The following is an 18,652-nucleotide window of genomic DNA, read 5'->3' as shown; positions in this document are numbered from 1 at the left end:
TATTATATTGAAATGATAAATTAATATATAATAAATTAATATATATAAAAAAATATAAATTAATTCCATACGAAAATCCAATAGAGTATTGCAACTGGTAAGTACAGGTAAATAAAGGAGATTTCAATGCGGTATTTATACATTTTCAAGGCAATGATATGTGCATGTGAATATGCGTCATCAATATATATTATTTTATATATATTTTCGATCCATTTCTAACTCTCTTGAATGTAGGCCTACATAAAATGTGAGACATTTAGTGATTAATTATTTTATGAATATAATTAGTAACAAACATTAATTTATCTATTTAGTTACTTTTTAAACCCTTTCATTGCCTGCCTGTGTCCGTGTAGAGGCGCTGTTGTCATTACATTTGTAATGCTTGGCTAATTAATATTAATTACGTAAAACGTCTAGCTCATTGGCGCTGGGGTTTGAATCATGAATATTAATTCGGTTACGTATTGGCCTCTCCGTTTGGTTTCCGCTTAACGTCAGATTGTCGTAATTCATATTCATAATTCAAGCCTTTACCGTAGTAGGATTCATAATTCGTCCAGCCGTCCCAACTTCGAAGTGTCCTGTTATGGAAGTGCGGTAACACGAGACATGGGGCTCCGCATATTATTTTATGACTGGGATTGTTCAGAGTGCGACAGGCAAACGCGTTTCACCGGACCGCACGGAAAACACGACTAGCAGGTAAGAAACCATGCTTTTAAATGTTTATCAGAACACACATTATGCTATGTATGTGTTAATAGTAACATTATTTGCTATATCATTGCGTGGGATGAGTTTTAACTCTGCAGCTGATTCTTCAGGAGAGTGTGAGATAATGTTTGTCATTTATGTTTTTTGCTTTTTACAGAATCTTTTATACAGAAGTATAATATATTGCACGTTTGTACAAAAGTTTTCCAGACTATTCCAAAGTATTTAACCTCAAATGGAGGGGACCTAAAAATATTAGCAAATCATAAAGAACAACACTGTTTACAAATTCCTTTACAAAGAACATAAATATGTGCACATATAAGAACGTGTGATGTGGAAATACTGCAAATGAATGATTTAATTTAAAACTTTATATTCATATAGCCTCCTATTTGCTGTTTATTTACACAATAGATAGATAGATATTTAGATAGATAGATATTTAGATAGATGGATAGATATGTTAGGATGTTTTTTGGCAATGAATCAAGTCCGATGTATGAATGAGCGGTTTCTAAGAATAGTTAACTGTGTGACACACTTGACTCCTGTTGGCCCCTGATGTGACAGCCATCGGGCCCCAGTGTCAGTGATGATATGAGGGTTGTTTTTAGAGACCGAGCGCTCTTTATGTGATAGACTGTGGACATACAGGACATAGGTTGGTCACTCTAAACTAGGAAAGCCAATCTGAGTTGAGGTCATAGATTTCAGGGAAGAGTGACGCATGTGCTAGTAATGTATAAGAAACCAGACCCCATTAACAACTACAACAGCATCAACATTTACTACATTAGAGGTGAAAGCTAACATGAGCCTGGGCTGAAAGATAAGTATTCAGAAGTACACTCTTGGATTTGGAAATACTGGCAAATTCAACTTGTGTTTGTTGCGACTGGTTTCGTCACACTTAATGGTTAGTTGAGGTCAAGCAGTAACTGCAATGTCCTGCAGTGTGAGTAAGTTATACTTCATTTATAACAACATTATTCTAATTCTTGTACATGCATTTTTATAATCTAATTGAGAGACAATGGAAACTATATATATATATATATATATATATATATATATATATATATATATATATATATATATATATATATATATATATATAAACTTTAATTATTAATTTATTAATCAAAATATATTATTCTAAAAAAACATTGTCACATGGAAGTACTTTTAAGTTTAATTTAAGCTAATACACACTTATTTTTTTATTTCTAAACAGTTCTAGTTTAGTATTCTCCGGTTTGTGACAATAATTGAACCCTTTTTGGTGCTGAACCCTTTTTTTATTCCATAAAAACAAATACATGATTTGAAAGTAAAACTTATCGGTGAACTTTAATGGTGTAATAAAGAACCTTTTTGATAATTGTTCATTGTTAACAATTTTCAATGATAGAAAATGATTTTGAGTTGTAAAAAAAGATTACTAGAGTAAATAAAAAATCTCTACCTTTCTAATTCAAAATATATTGTTTAATTCAATGTGTGTAATTGCCATTATGAATTTTCTTAACACTTTCTGTTTCTAAGTAAATCTCACAAGCCTAAACCATATTTATATAAATGTGTGTGTTTGTGTGTTTGTGTGTGTGTGTGTGTGTGTGTGTATATATATATATATATATATATATATATATATATATATATATATATATATATATATATATATATATATATACATATATATATACATATATATATACATATATATATATATATATATATAGATATATATAGATATATATATATAGATATATAGATATATAGATATATATATATATATATCATGTACACAAGCAATCATACTTGCATCTTTTGCTTGGCAAACTATGAAATAGTGAAAATGTCCTTACAGCCCTCATGACCTCAGCCATATCTAGGTGACAGAAAATGCTAGAGACATAAGGGTGGGCTCTTTTGAGGCAATGTACAGAACCCCGTGTGGGGCCTCCAGCCATATCAGAATATCATAGAGACCTGGGAAATCATGGGAGAATAATCAGACCAACTCCAACATTGTGACAACATGTTCTGGACAAGCAAGGGACAGGTTATAAATATCTGGTTCATTGACATGAGTTCAAACAAACCCATTAACATGTGCATAGTCATATCAGTGCTGAACTTTGTTTAATCCTCTGCACCCAGTTCAATAAAAAGATTTAGTGTAGTTTAGTGTAGACAAAAGTGGCAGGAGTCCAATTACAGATGTAGCAGAGCACACCAAAGGCACATGTACTGTAAGTTGTTCTGCAGTTATGTGAACATGCAGAGGGCAGAAGTTTCAAATAGACCCCCACCCAACTCAACTCCTCTCATGCTCTGATTGAATAAGAATCATCATAATTCATCATTCTTACAGTTGTGCATGACTGTGTAGCATTCTGCTTTAGAGGTGTTTTAATTGTTCTACATACAGTGCAGCAGGAATAAATCTTAAAGCTTGAAAACATGTTATCAGTTTTACACTTCTGGTTCCATCGTTCCAAAGTAAATGTGTTGTTTTTCTCATTGAGTCATTGGGTGGTTAAATGCCTGAAATAAAATTTGTCCTAAAACAAAAATTCATGATATTTTCATGTTTTATTCTACAACATTAAAATACAACAGTAATAATTCACTTTTGACTTTAATAAACTTTTACTAGTAAATAAGTGGCTAGATGGGAGTACAGAGATTGTCAGGAACATTAAACGTTGTCATGCCAAACAGGAAAACTCTGTTCTTGTTGTGTTTATACTGGCATCCTGAAAACTATTCTAATTCAAAAGTTTCCAACTTGTAGAGTTTAAATAAAGATTGGTGGCACTGAAGTCATGCGTCCCTGGTGTAGTTTAGAGCATCTAAAGCTTGACTATTTTGAATTACTTTTTATTTTTATATTTTCAGTGCCATTTTAAGACTGGTCATTTTGTTATGTGCTTTAAAATTATATATTATTATTTTCAATTTAGTGTTGGTTTAGTATTTTAGTTATCCAGCTTGACAAGGCAACTAAGTTTTTTTAAGTGTAACTTTTTCATGTAATATTTATCATTAATTTAAAGTTGTTTAAATTTTTAATTGTATTCTACTTTACAGGAGTCAAGAAACTCACTCACTAACCAAAGAAAACCTTTCCCCAAGGCCCATCCACACAAGAGGTTTGTATCTGCAAAACTGAACAAAACAAAAAGAAAACTTGGGGGAAACTCTTGCAGCACAAATCCTGATCAGCAAAAAAAAGATATTAGAAATTGAAAAAAATTGATATGATTGACATGTCCTCCAAGTTGTTCATGTAATTCTTTCTTCAGTTGAAAAGTGATTTAAGGTTTTTGAGGAAAACATTCCAGGATTTTTCTTCATAGTGGCCTACAAATGTGACCCAACGGGTTGAACAACCAAATTGCAGTTTCACTGAAGCTTCGAAGGGCTCTACACGATCCCAGCCGACGATTAAGGGGCTTATCTAGCATTGTACAAATTTTTTTTAATGTAATTATACTTTTTAACCACAAATGCTCATCTTGTCCCAGCTCAATCTCACACATAACGTCATCACATTGGAAAGGTCATGCGTGACATAGGTGAAATCATTTACGCATTTACGCACAGACGATTTAATCCAAAGCAATTTACAGTTCATTCAGGCTATACATTTTTTAACCTAATATGTGTTCCCTGGGAATCAAACCCACAACCTTTTGCACTTTTAACACAATGCTCTACCACTGAGCCACAGGAACACATCAAAGCAAGTCAAATGATCCCCAATATCTTGCTTTTATGCTCAGCACCAAAAAAATCTATAATACAGGTTTGGGACAACATGAGAGTGAGTAAAAAAATTACAGAATTTTAATTTTCCTTAAAAATATTTTGTTTAGCTGTTTACTGAGTTTATATTTTTGTTGCAACTTTTATTTCTATTATGTTTTTATTATTAATAATATTATAAAATATATAATTTGTCACATTATACTGATCACTTCATTGGCCTAATATGTTTATATATATTAATCTGCTTTGTCTCTCTCTTTCCTCAGCAACAGTGAATGTCAGTATGAGATGTCGTCCCTCAGCGCTAGCTTCGTTCAGATCCGTTTCGATGACGTCCGCTTCTATGAGAACTGCGGCGGCGGGAGTTTTGGGAGCGTGTACCGGGCACACTGGATCTCACAGGACAAAGAAGTGGCTGTCAAAAAACTGCTGAAGATTGACGCTGAGGTTTGTTAGACTCACAGTTTATTTAGTGTTTATGAATGTATTGTTATTTCGGGAGTTTAAGTGAGCCAAGTCAAATATTCTTTTACAGTGCATATTGTTTCAAAGCAGCTGTACAGAAAATCATGATGTGTATGTTTATAATATGTTATTCATGCCTTATATACATATAATGCTAAATGCAATTTATGCAAATAGAGTTTTATAATCAAATTTAGTACATAATCTAAATGCTGAGAAAGCTGGACACAGTATGTGTGTACATAGCCAGTGTTGTATCATTTCCTGTATTCCATCCATCCATTAAAACTTGTTTATTGTCAGGACTGAGGGGGAGTGTAAGGATGCACAGTTTCCCATGACCATCTCTTTCCCTTCATATCTCCCCCGCCTTTCTCTATTTCTCTTTGTCTAAAGCAAATTTGATATACTGTAAGTGTAAAATGTAGCATCTTAATGTTGGTTTGCAGGCGGTGTGTGTTGCTGTCAGTATTAATGAACGCTCAGCAGCACTGACACAGTCTGTCCTACAGAGTTTAGCAGCTTTCCTGGCTGAAGCCATTCAGAGTCCCAGCGGACATGTCCCACAATACTGTTAATAGCTCCATGTTCGCGCACATTTCTAGCATAGTATCTGACCTTGACATACTGTAATGAAAAAATAGTTTGATGACATTGATGCAGCACTCATTTGAGTCTGAGTGTTTGACCGCAGTCTGTGACTTTCACCTCGGCATCTGTTTTTGTTTTTTTCCTTCGCCTCATCCAGGCTGAGATTCTGAGTGTCCTGAGCCACAAAAATATTATTCAGTTCTACGGAGCCATTCTGGAGGCGCCTAACTATGGCATTGTCACAGGTAATAATACAATGTGCTCTGTTTCTGTTTCATAACCAGTTATATGTTTTATTGCTTTAATAAGACAAAAAAAAGTGATGTTTCTCAGTTATTGTTGAGATCTCAGAACTAGGGTTCTTATGCAGCATGTAACTCAGAGTTTATATGATACCTCCTCTTGTATCCCTCTCTTAAAATGCCATGTTGTTGTGACTGTAAAAAGCTTTGTGGGTAATCAGGGGGTGAGGATAATTCATCAAGAGGACAGATGCACATTTACACGCTTTACATGCTTACACAGTTGTCTTGCTATTTTTTAAACATCCTATTGTGATCTTTTTCTCCAGGGATGGAAATGCGCTTATGAGCAGATTAATGTGGCCTAATCATTTCTCGAGAGCATGTCTGTCAGTGGCTTTGTCAGCTGTATATTCAGTAAATTCCCTGACTGTTGCCAGCATCTGCTCCCTGTGTGTCTGTAGATGTGTGTGTGTGTGTGTGTGTGTGTGTGTAAATGGGAAGCCCTGAGTGTGCTAAGCTGTGTCTGACTTCACTCGAGGGTTGGTGATAGATGATCTCATGTGTTGATTGACATCTCGACATGAGACAAACTTTTTGCTGGTTCAGCTATTCTCTCTCACTCCTTTCTGCTTCTCTGTATGTAAACTGGTTACAATGACAAGCAATACACAAAAATGAGTACTTTTAATACATCCGACAATAATGTATTGAATTGACTTTTATAATGTTACTAAAGATTTCTATTTCAGATAAATGCTGTTCGTTTGAACTTTCTATTCGTCCCAGAATGAAAAAAGAATAATTGGTTTCCACAAAGATATCATGCAGCACATCAGTTTTCAACATTGCTACTAATAAAAATGTTCCTTGAGCAGCAAATCAGCATATTAGAATGATTTGTAATGTATCGTGTGACACTGTTAACTGGAGTTTGCATCAAAGGAATGAATTACATTTTAAAATCTATTAAATTCGAAAACATATAGTTGAATAATATTTCCCAACATTACTTTTTTTTACTTTATCTTTGATCAAATAAATGCAACCTAAAAGACTTAAAAAAACATGCAAATATCTTACCGACCCCCAAGTACTGTATATATGTTCCAAACAAATGAAGCTATCATCTTAAGGATATATCAGCTCCACAACATTTAGTTGAGACATGTGGTGATATGTATATGGTTTGTGTGTTTGTATTGTAGAATATGCCAGCAGAGGATCACTGTATGAATATTTGTCCAGTGTTGACAGTGAGGAGATGGATATGGATCAAGTAATGACCTGGGCGATGGATATTGCTAAAGGTGTGTGCCTGTATGAATACATGTTTTTATGGAATGAGCTCAGTCGCATTTCCTTATGAGCTAATGGCTGGTTCTGTGATTTGTTTCTCTGTAGGAATGCATTATTTACACGCCGAGGCTCCTGTGAAAGTCATTCACAGAGACCTGAAGTCAAGAAATGGTGAGCTGTGAGCAATTTCACAAGCAAAAAATTCAAAAATTATGATTATACACCAATAACTATTTATTTTCTCTCCATTAGTTGTGTTAACTGCAGACAATGTATTAAAGGTATGTTTCCTTCGTAATTAAATCTTAGGATTTAAACTGTGCTAATTAATATCAATTTAACTGTCCCTGTTTGTTGGTGTCAGATCTGTGATTTTGGAGCATCTAAGTTGGTTTCTCACACAACGCACATGTCTCTGGTGGGCACCTTCCCTTGGATGGCCCCTGAAGTGATCCAGAGTCTGCCCGTCTCAGAAACATGTGACACCTACTCGTACGGCGTGGTAAGTACTTATATTTTTATGACTTACATTTGTAGTATAAATGTGCTGTGATCACGTTTTTCTATCTCTGTGTCCCTGGATTAATAATAATAAAATAAAAAAAAAGAGTTCATAAAATGGGATAGTTTAAGAATTCAAATTCTGCCAGATTCAAATGGACTTTCTTCACATTTCTGGGTTTCTCAGCTGCGGAAATCGTCATAGTTGGGTTAACTTGAAGAGAGCGAATGGGAGAGTACCGCAAACATATTTTTGCATTTGCTCAAATCAGTGTTAATTTCGTTGACTAAATATTTTCGTTATTATTTTCGTCACGAATATATTTTTGCGAAAGAAAACGAAACGAAAACTAAAAAAGAAGGCACTGATGGAGACTAAAACTATGACTAAATTGATTGACATTATCGTCAACTAAATAAAGGACGAGACGAAAATAGACTGTGACGAAAATCAAATCAGCAGACGGGAGAGATGCGAGGAATGAGCAAAAGAACCGGCAAAACGGAACAGGCAGACTGCATGAGAGAAGAGAACCAATCCGAGCCTGACTTATTGAGACGTGAAGCGAAGGTTTTCAGTTTTTAAATGAGCTCCCGGGAAGACGACATTCGAAGAGGTGATGTCTAAAAGAGCGACAAAATGTCCACAGCTCACTTCACGTTTGACGACGAACAAAACAAAACAAAGTGTAAAGCACGCGGAGCGCTCATTCGTGCCAAGAACACAACTAATTTGAAAAGACATTTACAGACGAGCCACCTGGACATTTTCTCAAATGTAATTTCACAACGATGTTCTTTTGTTTATTGAGCTAAGCAAAATTGGAAGACTGCAGTGCGTGGATGTTGTAGCATTAAATATTACGAACTGAAAGTACTTTAAATTAGCCCCTATCAAGTTAGATGAGAGCACCATACTAATACGTAATATTATGATACATACATTTGATTAATACTAATGTTTAGTATATTTTATAATGTTCTACTTGTTGACAATATCACAAATATTTCTATATAAGTCATGTGAAACGTGAATGTTCACATCCTATCATTATACATACTAATCTAGCAATATTGTAGTATTTAAAACATACAATATTGCTAGACAAATGAATACCTTATAAAATCTTGTTACTTTTTTTATCCACCCAACTTATTAAATATTTACTTTAAATGTATGCAGTTATTGTTCAGCTCAGCTGTAAGCTTTAAGGTCCTGGACCTAACTTTATTTTTCTTTTATTGATGGTCAATTGGCAGCTAGTTATTGTTTACATTATCATGACAGTGTTTGTTGCTGCATAAAAGCTTTTGAATCAAAATAAAGACACAGTTGTGTTGAAATAAAGTTGAATTTGTGTTTTATATATTTTGGTTAAGTTTGTTTCCTATACCAGCTGTAAAAAATTGTCTAGTAAATCTGTTACTGATTTTAGTCTTATTTTAGTCGACTAAAATACCAAGCAATTTTAGTCGACTAAAATACCAAGCAATTGTAGTCGACTAAAATAAGACTAAAATTAAAACAAATCAGATGACTAAAACTTGACTAAAACTAAAAAGAATTATAGTCAAAAGACTAAGACTAAAACTAAATTAAAATTTCGTGTCAAAATTAACACTGGCTCAAATAGCAAAAGAAAAACTCCACGATAGTGTTTTCATGACTTTCAATAAAAGGAAAAAAATTGAGAGAGACTGATAACAGCAGTCAGAAGAGAGAACGATGTCAAATTAAACCTTCTCTCCCGCAGACATTAGAAACACCCTCGCTTTAGCGTTAACAGTTTTTTTGTAATTTAAAGCATAGGTGATATAATACGAAGAATATTGTTATAAATGTACATACATTTTTTTAATATGCAAATACGAAAAACTTTCAAGGAATTTCGATGCTGCTGACCGTTAAAGCTGCAGTAGGGAACTTTTGTAAAAATATATTTTTTACATATTTATTAAACCTGTCATTATGTCCTGACAGTAGTATATGAGACAGACAATCTGTGGAAAAATCAAGCTCCTCTGGCTCCTCCCAGTGTCCTATTGCCATTTGCAGAAACTCCATCGCTCCCGGTAAAAAACAACCAATCAGAGCTGCTGTCCGTAACTTTGTTTGTGTTCAAAATGTAGAAAAATTTATATAATAAGCGAGTACACCATGAATCCGTTTTCCAAACCGTGTTTTTAGCTTGTCCTGAATCACTAGGGTGCACCTATAATAAGTGTTTATATTCGGACTATTTTAGATTGCTTCGGGGGTACCGCGGCGGAGTAACCCAGTACCTTTGTGATTCTTCATAGACATAAACAGAGAGAAGTAGTTCCGGCTACGATGTTCTTCCGCAAGACACAAGCAGTTCTGTTTATTAACCGCTAGAGCGTTTTGTTTTTTCACGAGCGTTTTGAAGAATTTTGACGTACACGATTTGTATACTTTTATTTGGCAAGGATGCATTATACTAATTAATCAAAAAGGACATACAAAAAGACTTTTACATTGTCACAAAAAAAAAGTATTGTGGTTTCCGTTTCATTGTATAGAACAGAGCAGCCAGGACATTTCTATAGATATCTGCTGTTGTATCCCATGGAAAAAAGAAAGGCAAATGCTGAGGCTTGTATTTTTAGTAAAAAAAAATAATAATTGTTTGTTCATACAAGTATGTTTATTCATATAAGCAATGATTGTTCATACTAGGGTGTGTGTGTGTGTGTGTGTGTGTGTGTGTGTGTCTGCGTAAACTGCATTCCAAGTGTTGTTCAACCCATATATGTTTGTGTTTGTGGAATAGGCCAGATTTGTTGTAGAGAGCAATGCCAGGACATATGCACATTTATTGTCTGATTTGTGCTTTGTCCTGCAGGTATTGTGGGAGATGCTAACCAGAGAAGTGCCATTTAAAGGTTTTGAGGGTTTGCAGGTGGCCTGGTTGGTGGTGGAAAAACATGAGGTACTACACAGTATCCCACAATCCCTCAGTGTTCTTAAGAGAGGAATGCTAATACTGTAAAACCACCGAATGAATGTAATTTTAGTATAGTCACATTACTGTTTAAGTTTTAAAGTCAGTTCAGCAGTGAATATGTCTTTCATACATTGTCAGTAGTGTAATAGTTAACTTTGGCAGACTCTTTTCCTGGCTTTGTTCCAGAACTTAGTGAACTGCCTTCTGTCCTACATAGACAGCTGCATCCTCACTAGACTGGAACCTCTGTTTAACCTCTGTTTCCCACATAGAATCTGTGCCAACAAAACTCATTTGTGTTTTCATTTATCACATTTTGGTGGAGTTTATCATGCTTTCAGCTACGAATGAGAGTGTTAGATCCATCCAGAGAGTGACATAATTGTACATAAGCAACAAATAGCGAACCTTAATTAGATTGAACTTTTTAAGCAATACTTTTAAATACCGAATGCATTTGTGAATTCTGATGTGTATAGAATCACTAGCTTTCTCTCACTAGCTTTGTTTACATGCACTCATTTTCTTCAGTTTGACTGAATCCAATTGGATTTCAGATTCTGAAAGTCTTGTTTATTTGAACCCTAAACTTTGCAATCCAATTCACATATTTGCATTTACATGTGCATTGCATGTATTCTCAACAAAACGCATGTGTTATGCCCAGTTGCCATTCAGAACTGGACATTTTGCCTGACACATGTTAAAAGAATGCTGACATAAAAGATGGAAGCTAAGATGTAAACAAGCAGTGCTTCCTAAAAATTTGACCTAAAGAAATTAAAAGTAATGATGGGGATTAACATTTGGAACAGACTTTGCATGGATCACACCTGATCATAATCTTTTTGAACAGTTATGTTTCTCGTTCTTTCTGTGGGACGGAACGGAGCAGTATGATAATGGATTCCATTGCTTGCTTTAGCTGGTTATTTATAGCGGGCTGATCCAGAAGCTTCCCTCTATATGTGTACAAGACCCTCTGCAACTTTCATTGAGCACTAGCACACATTACAGAGATTTAAGATATATTGTAGATCTCTTGTATGCGTCTGCAGAGAAGCCATCAAGTGAAGACCACAGGGGTTTTAGTGCTGTAGGGGGTTGTCATGAAACCTTTTTAGATAAACATCCCAGCCTGAGACAGAGAGAAAGGGAGCAAGTACTGTTAAGAGAAAATGTTGGCAAAGGGGAAGTGGGAGAGGTCAAAAGATGAATGAAAAGATATTTTGGTTTTATGTTAAATTCCCAGTGGGAAGGAGCAGTTTCCATTCTCTCGTGGACTCATGATTATGTGGTGTGCCATTGCTGTTTGTCAGATCTAATACTGTGCCGCTATAGCTACTTGGACAGTATTAGGTTCCTACATGTGTGGCTTATCAAATGAGATTCGACAAGTCTCCATTACAGCATCTCTCCTCACATGCTCTTAAAGTTCCTTTATCTTGAGTGAGAACTCCGTTTTATCACTTAGCCGTGTAAACAGCACCCATGTAAAAGCTCTTTGTTAATCCTTATATGCTGGTTATTATATATCAGACTCTTTGAAAATGGAGATATACACTCTATTTGATTTGTGATGTAAACTTAACCCAGAGGAACGCTTTGCAGCCGTTGCTTTTGAGAGTTTAAACCAGACTAAAGTGCTAAAATTAGAATTTTATGCAATGGCTGCTATAATGGGTTTTCGAACTGGATTCTAATGCGTGTGCTTGTGTCTGTGGTATTTGTATGGGTCATGTGTTACAGAGGCCGACCATTCCCAGCAGCTGCCCCGCTAGCTTTGCAGACCTGATGAGACGCTGCTGGATTGCAGAGCCCAAGGTACGTGGTGGGATAGAAAGGAAATTCAGCTCATGATGTTCAGGATCACTGGAATCCTAATGACTGTCTACATTTAGTCATTCAGCAGATGAGCCTTGCAAATGAAGGAACATCACAAGCAGCTGTTCTGTTCAAATGAAGTCAAGATTTGAAACTATGAAACTATGCATGTTTGTGAACATCTTCAGATTGAGTCCGAAATAACTGCAATAATCATTTTAGATTGTTCTCTTTTGTCAGCAAGTGGAGAATTAGTGTATCATTATTATTTTTTGCAGAGAATGGTGATTCATAATCAAATTCAATGTGAACGGTGTAAAAAATTAGGGCAAATTATGCCATTTATTCTTACTGACCTCAGTGTGAAGTTTTCATGAGTTCTCAAATTTGTTGGTAGGTATGTGTGTAGAAGGTTTATGAGCTAACATTTTAAGAGCTAAATGAGAAAGCAACCAAAAAAAGAGAGTGGATGAGGTTTTTATCATTTTAATGAATGCTTGAACAAAAACTGAAGAATGGCCATAATAAACATAATAAAACTTTCATCTCCAGGAAAGGCCACAGTTCAAACAGATCCTGAGCACCCTTGAGACCATGAAAAACGACAGCAAACTGCCCGGCCAGTGCAACTCCTTCTTACATAACAAAGCAGAGTGGAGGTACGTCCAGTCCAGAACCTTCTAGTGTTCGCAAGTGTTAAATTAAATAAAGAAGTTATAAGCATGCTCTTCAGTTCAAACTAAAAATTGCCAACATATTGAAGGGTTTTGTATTCATTTGTACAAATGACAAGTGTGATTCATATGGACACATATAACCGAATCGTAAAAAGTGTATACTTTAGAAACAGGAACTTACAAGAATTAAAAACACATAAAGCATACGTTAAAAACCCAGATATGAAACAGGAAGTAACTGTATGTAAGAGCCATGAACAATGTGGAAATTACTGCAAAAAATTATTTCAGTTTGTCTGTTGATTTATCAAAACTAGCAAAACATGCATGTGCGTTAAAGTACACCATGATAAATATATATAAACTTATTTTCTGTTAAGTTTATCTTGCTTTGAAATTTTGTGGGTATCATGTTTTTGAGGAACTATAATAGAAGTAAAAAGTGTGTAGACTAGGTTTTGACTAGATTACAACACAGAAGTACGAGTAAGGAAACAAACACAATGAATGCTTGACTTCGGCAGAGCTGCAGTGCATGAAGAGAGATATGTCAGAGGAATGGAAAAAGAGCGTGGAGCAGAAGGGGGAGGAAGAGGGAGGGTGAGACATTCTGGAAACGCTCCTCATGAGAGTGGTAGAGAAATCAATTCTAGCAGGAGGGCCGTTTTGAGAATGTGTGTGGAGAGATTTTGGCAGGGGCTGATATGGCTTTTGAGGGCGGAGGGGGGCATTCTGGCCTTCCTTCACATACCTGTTAAAAATAGCCAAAGGAAGGGCTTGGAGTGGAGGGTTGTATGGTTTAGCATACAGTACCACCTACTGGCACAGACAGGAATTGCAGATAGCTGGCTTTTTTTTTAGGTCAAAGGTGCATTTCGGTTTGGAGAGAATGATACACTGTGTTAATCAAACTTCTTGTGTCTTTTCTCTGTAAGGTGTGAGATTGAGGAGACGCTGGAACGCTTAAAGCAGTTGGAGATGGAGTTGAGCTGTAAGGAGCAGGAGCTGGCAGAAAGAGAGAGACGACTGACAGAGTGGGAAAACAGACTTATGGAAAGATCCAGATCCTGCACTCCTGTGAGTCCTCATTTGTGCTCTGCTTTTAACCCATCCTAGTGCACACACACACACACACACACACACAGTAATGAACACATACCCCAAAGTGGGCAGCCCTCCCCAGGATCCAGGGAGCAGATGGGGGTTCAGTTGCTCAATGGGTCTCACCTTAGTCATGGTATTGAGGGTGGAAGAGAGCACTGGTTATTCATCCTCCCCACCAACAACTCCTATACCAGACCTGAGACTCAAACCCACAACCTTCAGATTACAAGTCCAACTCTCTAACCTCTAGGCCACGACTCCCCTTACTGTATTACAGTTCGGTTTGATGCCATTAGTGGACCCTACACTTTTTTTGAGCATGTCAATTTTGCTCCACTAGTGGGATCTATTGTAATATGATGACTATAAAGAGTATTCTCAAACTCCCCTGGTCTGAAATTGGACAGAAACACAGATAAACATTTTCAACAAAAACTCTGAGCTAAAATTGCTGTGTTGGGCTGGTCTTGATAGTTTTGATAGTGTCACTGTGTTTATACTTTCTGCTGCAAATCCACCTATGAATGGTTTACTTATAAGTTGGCTTATGTTTACTTACTTATAATGCATGTGAAGCTGAGATACTGGAGGAGAAAGAAGGAAGTATACACTATGGGCCTAATTCACGAGCAGAATTAATTTGTGTGTGTGTGTGTGTGTGTGTGTGTGTGTGTTTGTGTAAATCATCTGTAAAGCCACTGGATTTACTTATCTTTTTGGATTGATGACAATGTTCATATTTTCAAAATGTTAGATGGAACACGAAAAATATACGCCTGCTCCAAACCATGTGTAAATGATGCGTAAAACCGTTTGCGTTTCTGATGCGTTTTCCGCTTTCCTTCAGACACTGAGTTTTGATAGCTCCAAGTTTGTTTGCCAAAATAGCTAGGTCAACTTTAAGACATTGAGGTTAAACATAGTTGGGTTACTGTGGAGTGTCTTTTTTGGGGTTTTGGGGAAGTTCCATTTTACATGCCTGCTATTCCCAATTTATTCATTTATGAAATTTTAAGACCTATTAAACTATTTTTAATCAATTTAATTAAATGAGACACCAATGCACAGCTTTTTTAAGTTGCAGAATGCGGACATTGTCATGTTTTCATGTTTTCATGTGACATGCATTATTCAGATAAAGTAGGAAGTCACTCAAAGGAGAAGTGAAACTTCAACAAAGTGTGGTCTAAAACAAACCTTTGAACTGTGTGCAACATTACTGGTTGTGTGCCTTAATTGTGTCAGGCAAATTTTGGATAGCATAGAAGGTTATTACATTTGCATAGAGAAAATCTGCAATAATACAGTGTACACAGTAACATGAGCTCATGGTGAAGTGTGAGAAAGAAGTATACATGAGCATACTTTTAAGTATTTATTTTATATTTGTAATAAAAAAAACTGTAATGAAGTTGCAGCTTAGTATTACATACAGTAGGCTATATTAAATGTAATACTGAATACCACACTACAGTTAAAATATCATAAAGTACTTGTGCTTTTAGTCAACACATCAAAATAAGTCTCTTCATTAAAGCATGGCTAAAATAATTAAACCTAATGATTTAAAATGCACTTTAAAGTTTAAGTTTTGATTTGATATTATTACAAAGTGCACTTAGTGCAGTCATTTTCAAAAGTGTTAAGAAACTAATAATAATGTACTCTCATTAATTACACTGAGGCCTTTATTTCATTAATATTATATTATCTGCAACTTTTTTTAAAGAACACTACAAGTGTTACATTACATTATACATTATAATACTTATATATTCATTGTTACACCTTTAGAAAGTATTAGAAAACATTTAAACATAAACAAGCCTTTAAATATTAAAATGCATTTTATTTTCAACTAATGTTACAATTATTTATGAAAATATACAGTGCATTATACCATACATTTATGAGTACCTATATAATGCATTTTAGATAAAAGCTTTAAGTGCCAAAGTATTTTTAAAAATCTTAGAAAATCATGCAGATTTGCAGGCCAGAAGGAATAGGACTGCTGTAGTTTCCATTTAACGTAATTGTAGTGTAAATGTGAATGTACATTTCCACCTCTAATTCAAATAACTATCTACTAACTTTCAGTTGACTTTGTTCTTTCCGCAGCTGTTTTCACATATTTCCCCCTTGGCAGCTACTCTCAGTGCTGAGTCCTTCTATGAGGCTCATATAGAGGAGAGCAAAAGCTCGGAGGTCAGCTGTCAGATTTCATCAACCTGCAGTAACGGGGATCTGGGCCAGGCCAGCCTACAGAAGCTCATGCTGGGGTTCGGGAGCGTCTTTGACATGGATATGAACATTCCCAGTGGCAACCTCATCAGCCAGTCAGGGATACAGTTGAATATGCAAGCAAAGAAGAATTCCTCCAAGTCCTGCAGTGTTCGTGAGGGACGCAAACTGAACATGGCCATCACCATGAACCACTTTGGCTGGTCTGACGACGACAGCGATTAGTGGAGGGCAGCACGGTATGATAGGGTGGGGTTAGATGGGGTCAGAGCCGGTTCAAGCAAGGTCAAATGATTAGAGTCAGAGCTAGCAAAATCAGGAATCAATAGTTGAAACTGTAACGATTGATCTGAATATTTGAAAAAAATAGTTGAACTCATTTGTGGTATGTTTCAGTGCGAAAAAAACCCAAAACAAAACATGCATTACTTTATCCAGAGCAGAGTATTACGCTAACCCTTTAGCGGTAGGGCTGCAGGTCTGAATATACCGGCTAACCAGTATTAATACCTTTTGATAAACAGCAAGCACGATGAATGACACTGCGGTCTAATTGGGAAGATACGGGGTACTGCATATATGCCCATAAATGGAAGCATTTACCATTGGTGGGAGGGGTTTATCTCTGCCTGCTCTGAGGGAGATACCAGATCATGCTGAGATTTCCCCTGTGAGACACATTTACAGTATTTATAAAGTGTGATGTGAGATTTAATGGGATTTCTGAAGCTCTTTTTGTAAAGCCCTGAAGTTTTTATAAAATAAAGGAAATACTGTACAACTTGTGTGAAATGGGAAAAAACTACAAGGGAACATTTCCAATATTTATATTTTTAAAAATATATGTCAAACAAAATATTATAATTCACTCACTGGAGTTCTTTCTAAGCCTCCATCATTGATTTATGTCTTTAGTTTTATCCTAAAACCACTTAATACGTGGGGCTTGCTAAGGCTAGACTATTACTATTGCTCAAACATGGGTTTATGGATTTTAACAAACTTCTTACCCCAAGTATTAATTTTCAGCACTGAAGTTGTTCTGCATTGTTTGTGGTATTGGCATAAATTATACATCATATTATGTGATAGATGACAAAACAGGTAAACTTGTTTCTAATGTTTTATTAACATAAATTGAGAAACAAACAGATTATTATTTAGGGGGGGGGGGGGTAATTAATTATTATTATTTCTTAAATATTTTTAAGATTGTTTTTTAGAACAGATTTAAGAACTTTTTTATTTTGTTTATAATAGCATTAATATTAATTGTATTACTATTTGTTTGAATATTTTAAGTCATCCTGCACACTCCTGAATGCTCATAAGAGTTAAAAACCACTCAGAACAGCTTAGCAATCTAAAAGCAACTCCCTGACGTTGTGGATGTAACTTTTGCATTTAAACTTGTTTAAATCTTACATATAGCCCATGCTTGTGGTAAGAATAAGGAGTTCTTTCACTTGTTTGCAGGGGATCTGAACCACTGTTTCAGCCTCTTCACTGAACTGTGTGTGACAGATAAGCTGAGTGCCAACTGCAGTCAGAGCAGAGGCCACTTTGTAGCATACACACTTTTGCACTCCATCCCTACGTCAAAAAGGCACAGGAAGAAAATAGGCTTTTAAAAAGGGATATTTGTCTGCTAATTCTGCTAATTATAATTCATATACAGTATTGTATAAACATTGCTTGTTCTGGTAGAACACAGTTGTATATTTAGCTGTGTGTGTGTGTGTGTGGCCACTGTGACTCACTGGAGGTTGAGATGTTTGGGTGTGTTTGTTCCCTATAGAGATCCGGCTCCGCTGTTTCACACGCAAGACAAACACATAACCCTATTCATCATGAGTGCATGTTTAATCTGTAAACTATATCCAAAGCAGGAGACTGGATAAGAAGATTAGCCTGTGTCGAAAATATGATGTAGTTTGGTTACATGGCTTATAATACAGAGCAGTATGAGTCAAATGCCTGGACATGTTTGACATTGTAGTTTTCTCATGATATTATTTCCAATGATTTGGTTTAAATGCTTCAAATTAGTTTTGCAGATAAATATAATCATGGGAGGCTTTTGAAATACTGTAGTAAAAGTCTGACAGTGACACCACAAAAAAAAAAAAATGGTTGTTTGTGCAGAGATGAAATATAGGAGATGTGTCTTTAATGTGCTTCAAATTGAATATTTTAGTCACTTTATAAAAGCCAAAAGGTCAAGCATTTCAGAAAAAAA

The 18,652-nt window shown here is 35.6% G+C and overlaps 1 protein-coding gene across 3 annotated transcripts; it reads left to right on the top strand.

Moving 5' to 3' along the window:
- Nucleotides 1–527: 527 nt before the first annotated feature.
- On the top strand, nucleotides 528–17,194 carry LOC113050932 (mitogen-activated protein kinase kinase kinase 20-like). 3 transcript variants are annotated; one of them, XM_026214408.1, is made up of 13 exons: nucleotides 534–708; nucleotides 3,820–3,881; nucleotides 4,767–4,947; nucleotides 5,714–5,801; nucleotides 7,007–7,108; nucleotides 7,203–7,268; nucleotides 7,350–7,378; nucleotides 7,462–7,599; nucleotides 10,463–10,549; nucleotides 12,314–12,388; nucleotides 12,941–13,047; nucleotides 14,001–14,142; nucleotides 16,291–17,194. In XM_026214408.1, the coding sequence occupies exons 3-13, from the start codon at nucleotides 4,789–4,791 to the stop codon at nucleotides 16,636–16,638; spliced, it is 1,341 nt and encodes a 446-aa protein (XP_026070193.1). In that variant the 5' UTR covers nucleotides 534–708; nucleotides 3,820–3,881; nucleotides 4,767–4,788; the 3' UTR covers nucleotides 16,639–17,194. The 3 variants fall into 3 exon arrangements, with proteins under 3 accessions (XP_026070192.1, XP_026070193.1, XP_026070194.1); XM_026214407.1 differs by lacking the exon at nucleotides 3,820–3,881 and having other exon boundaries at nucleotides 528–708; XM_026214409.1 differs by lacking the exons at nucleotides 534–708; nucleotides 3,820–3,881 and adding an exon at nucleotides 1,399–1,682.
- Nucleotides 17,195–18,652: the final 1,458 nt, after the last annotated feature.

This window comes from Carassius auratus, chromosome 31 (genome assembly GCF_003368295.1).
Source record: "Carassius auratus strain Wakin chromosome 31, ASM336829v1, whole genome shotgun sequence".
In the NCBI taxonomy this organism is placed as follows: domain Eukaryota; kingdom Metazoa; phylum Chordata; class Actinopteri; order Cypriniformes; family Cyprinidae; genus Carassius; species Carassius auratus.
Note: the sequence above shows the minus strand (reverse complement) of the source record. Positions and strands in the feature narration are given on the sequence as shown.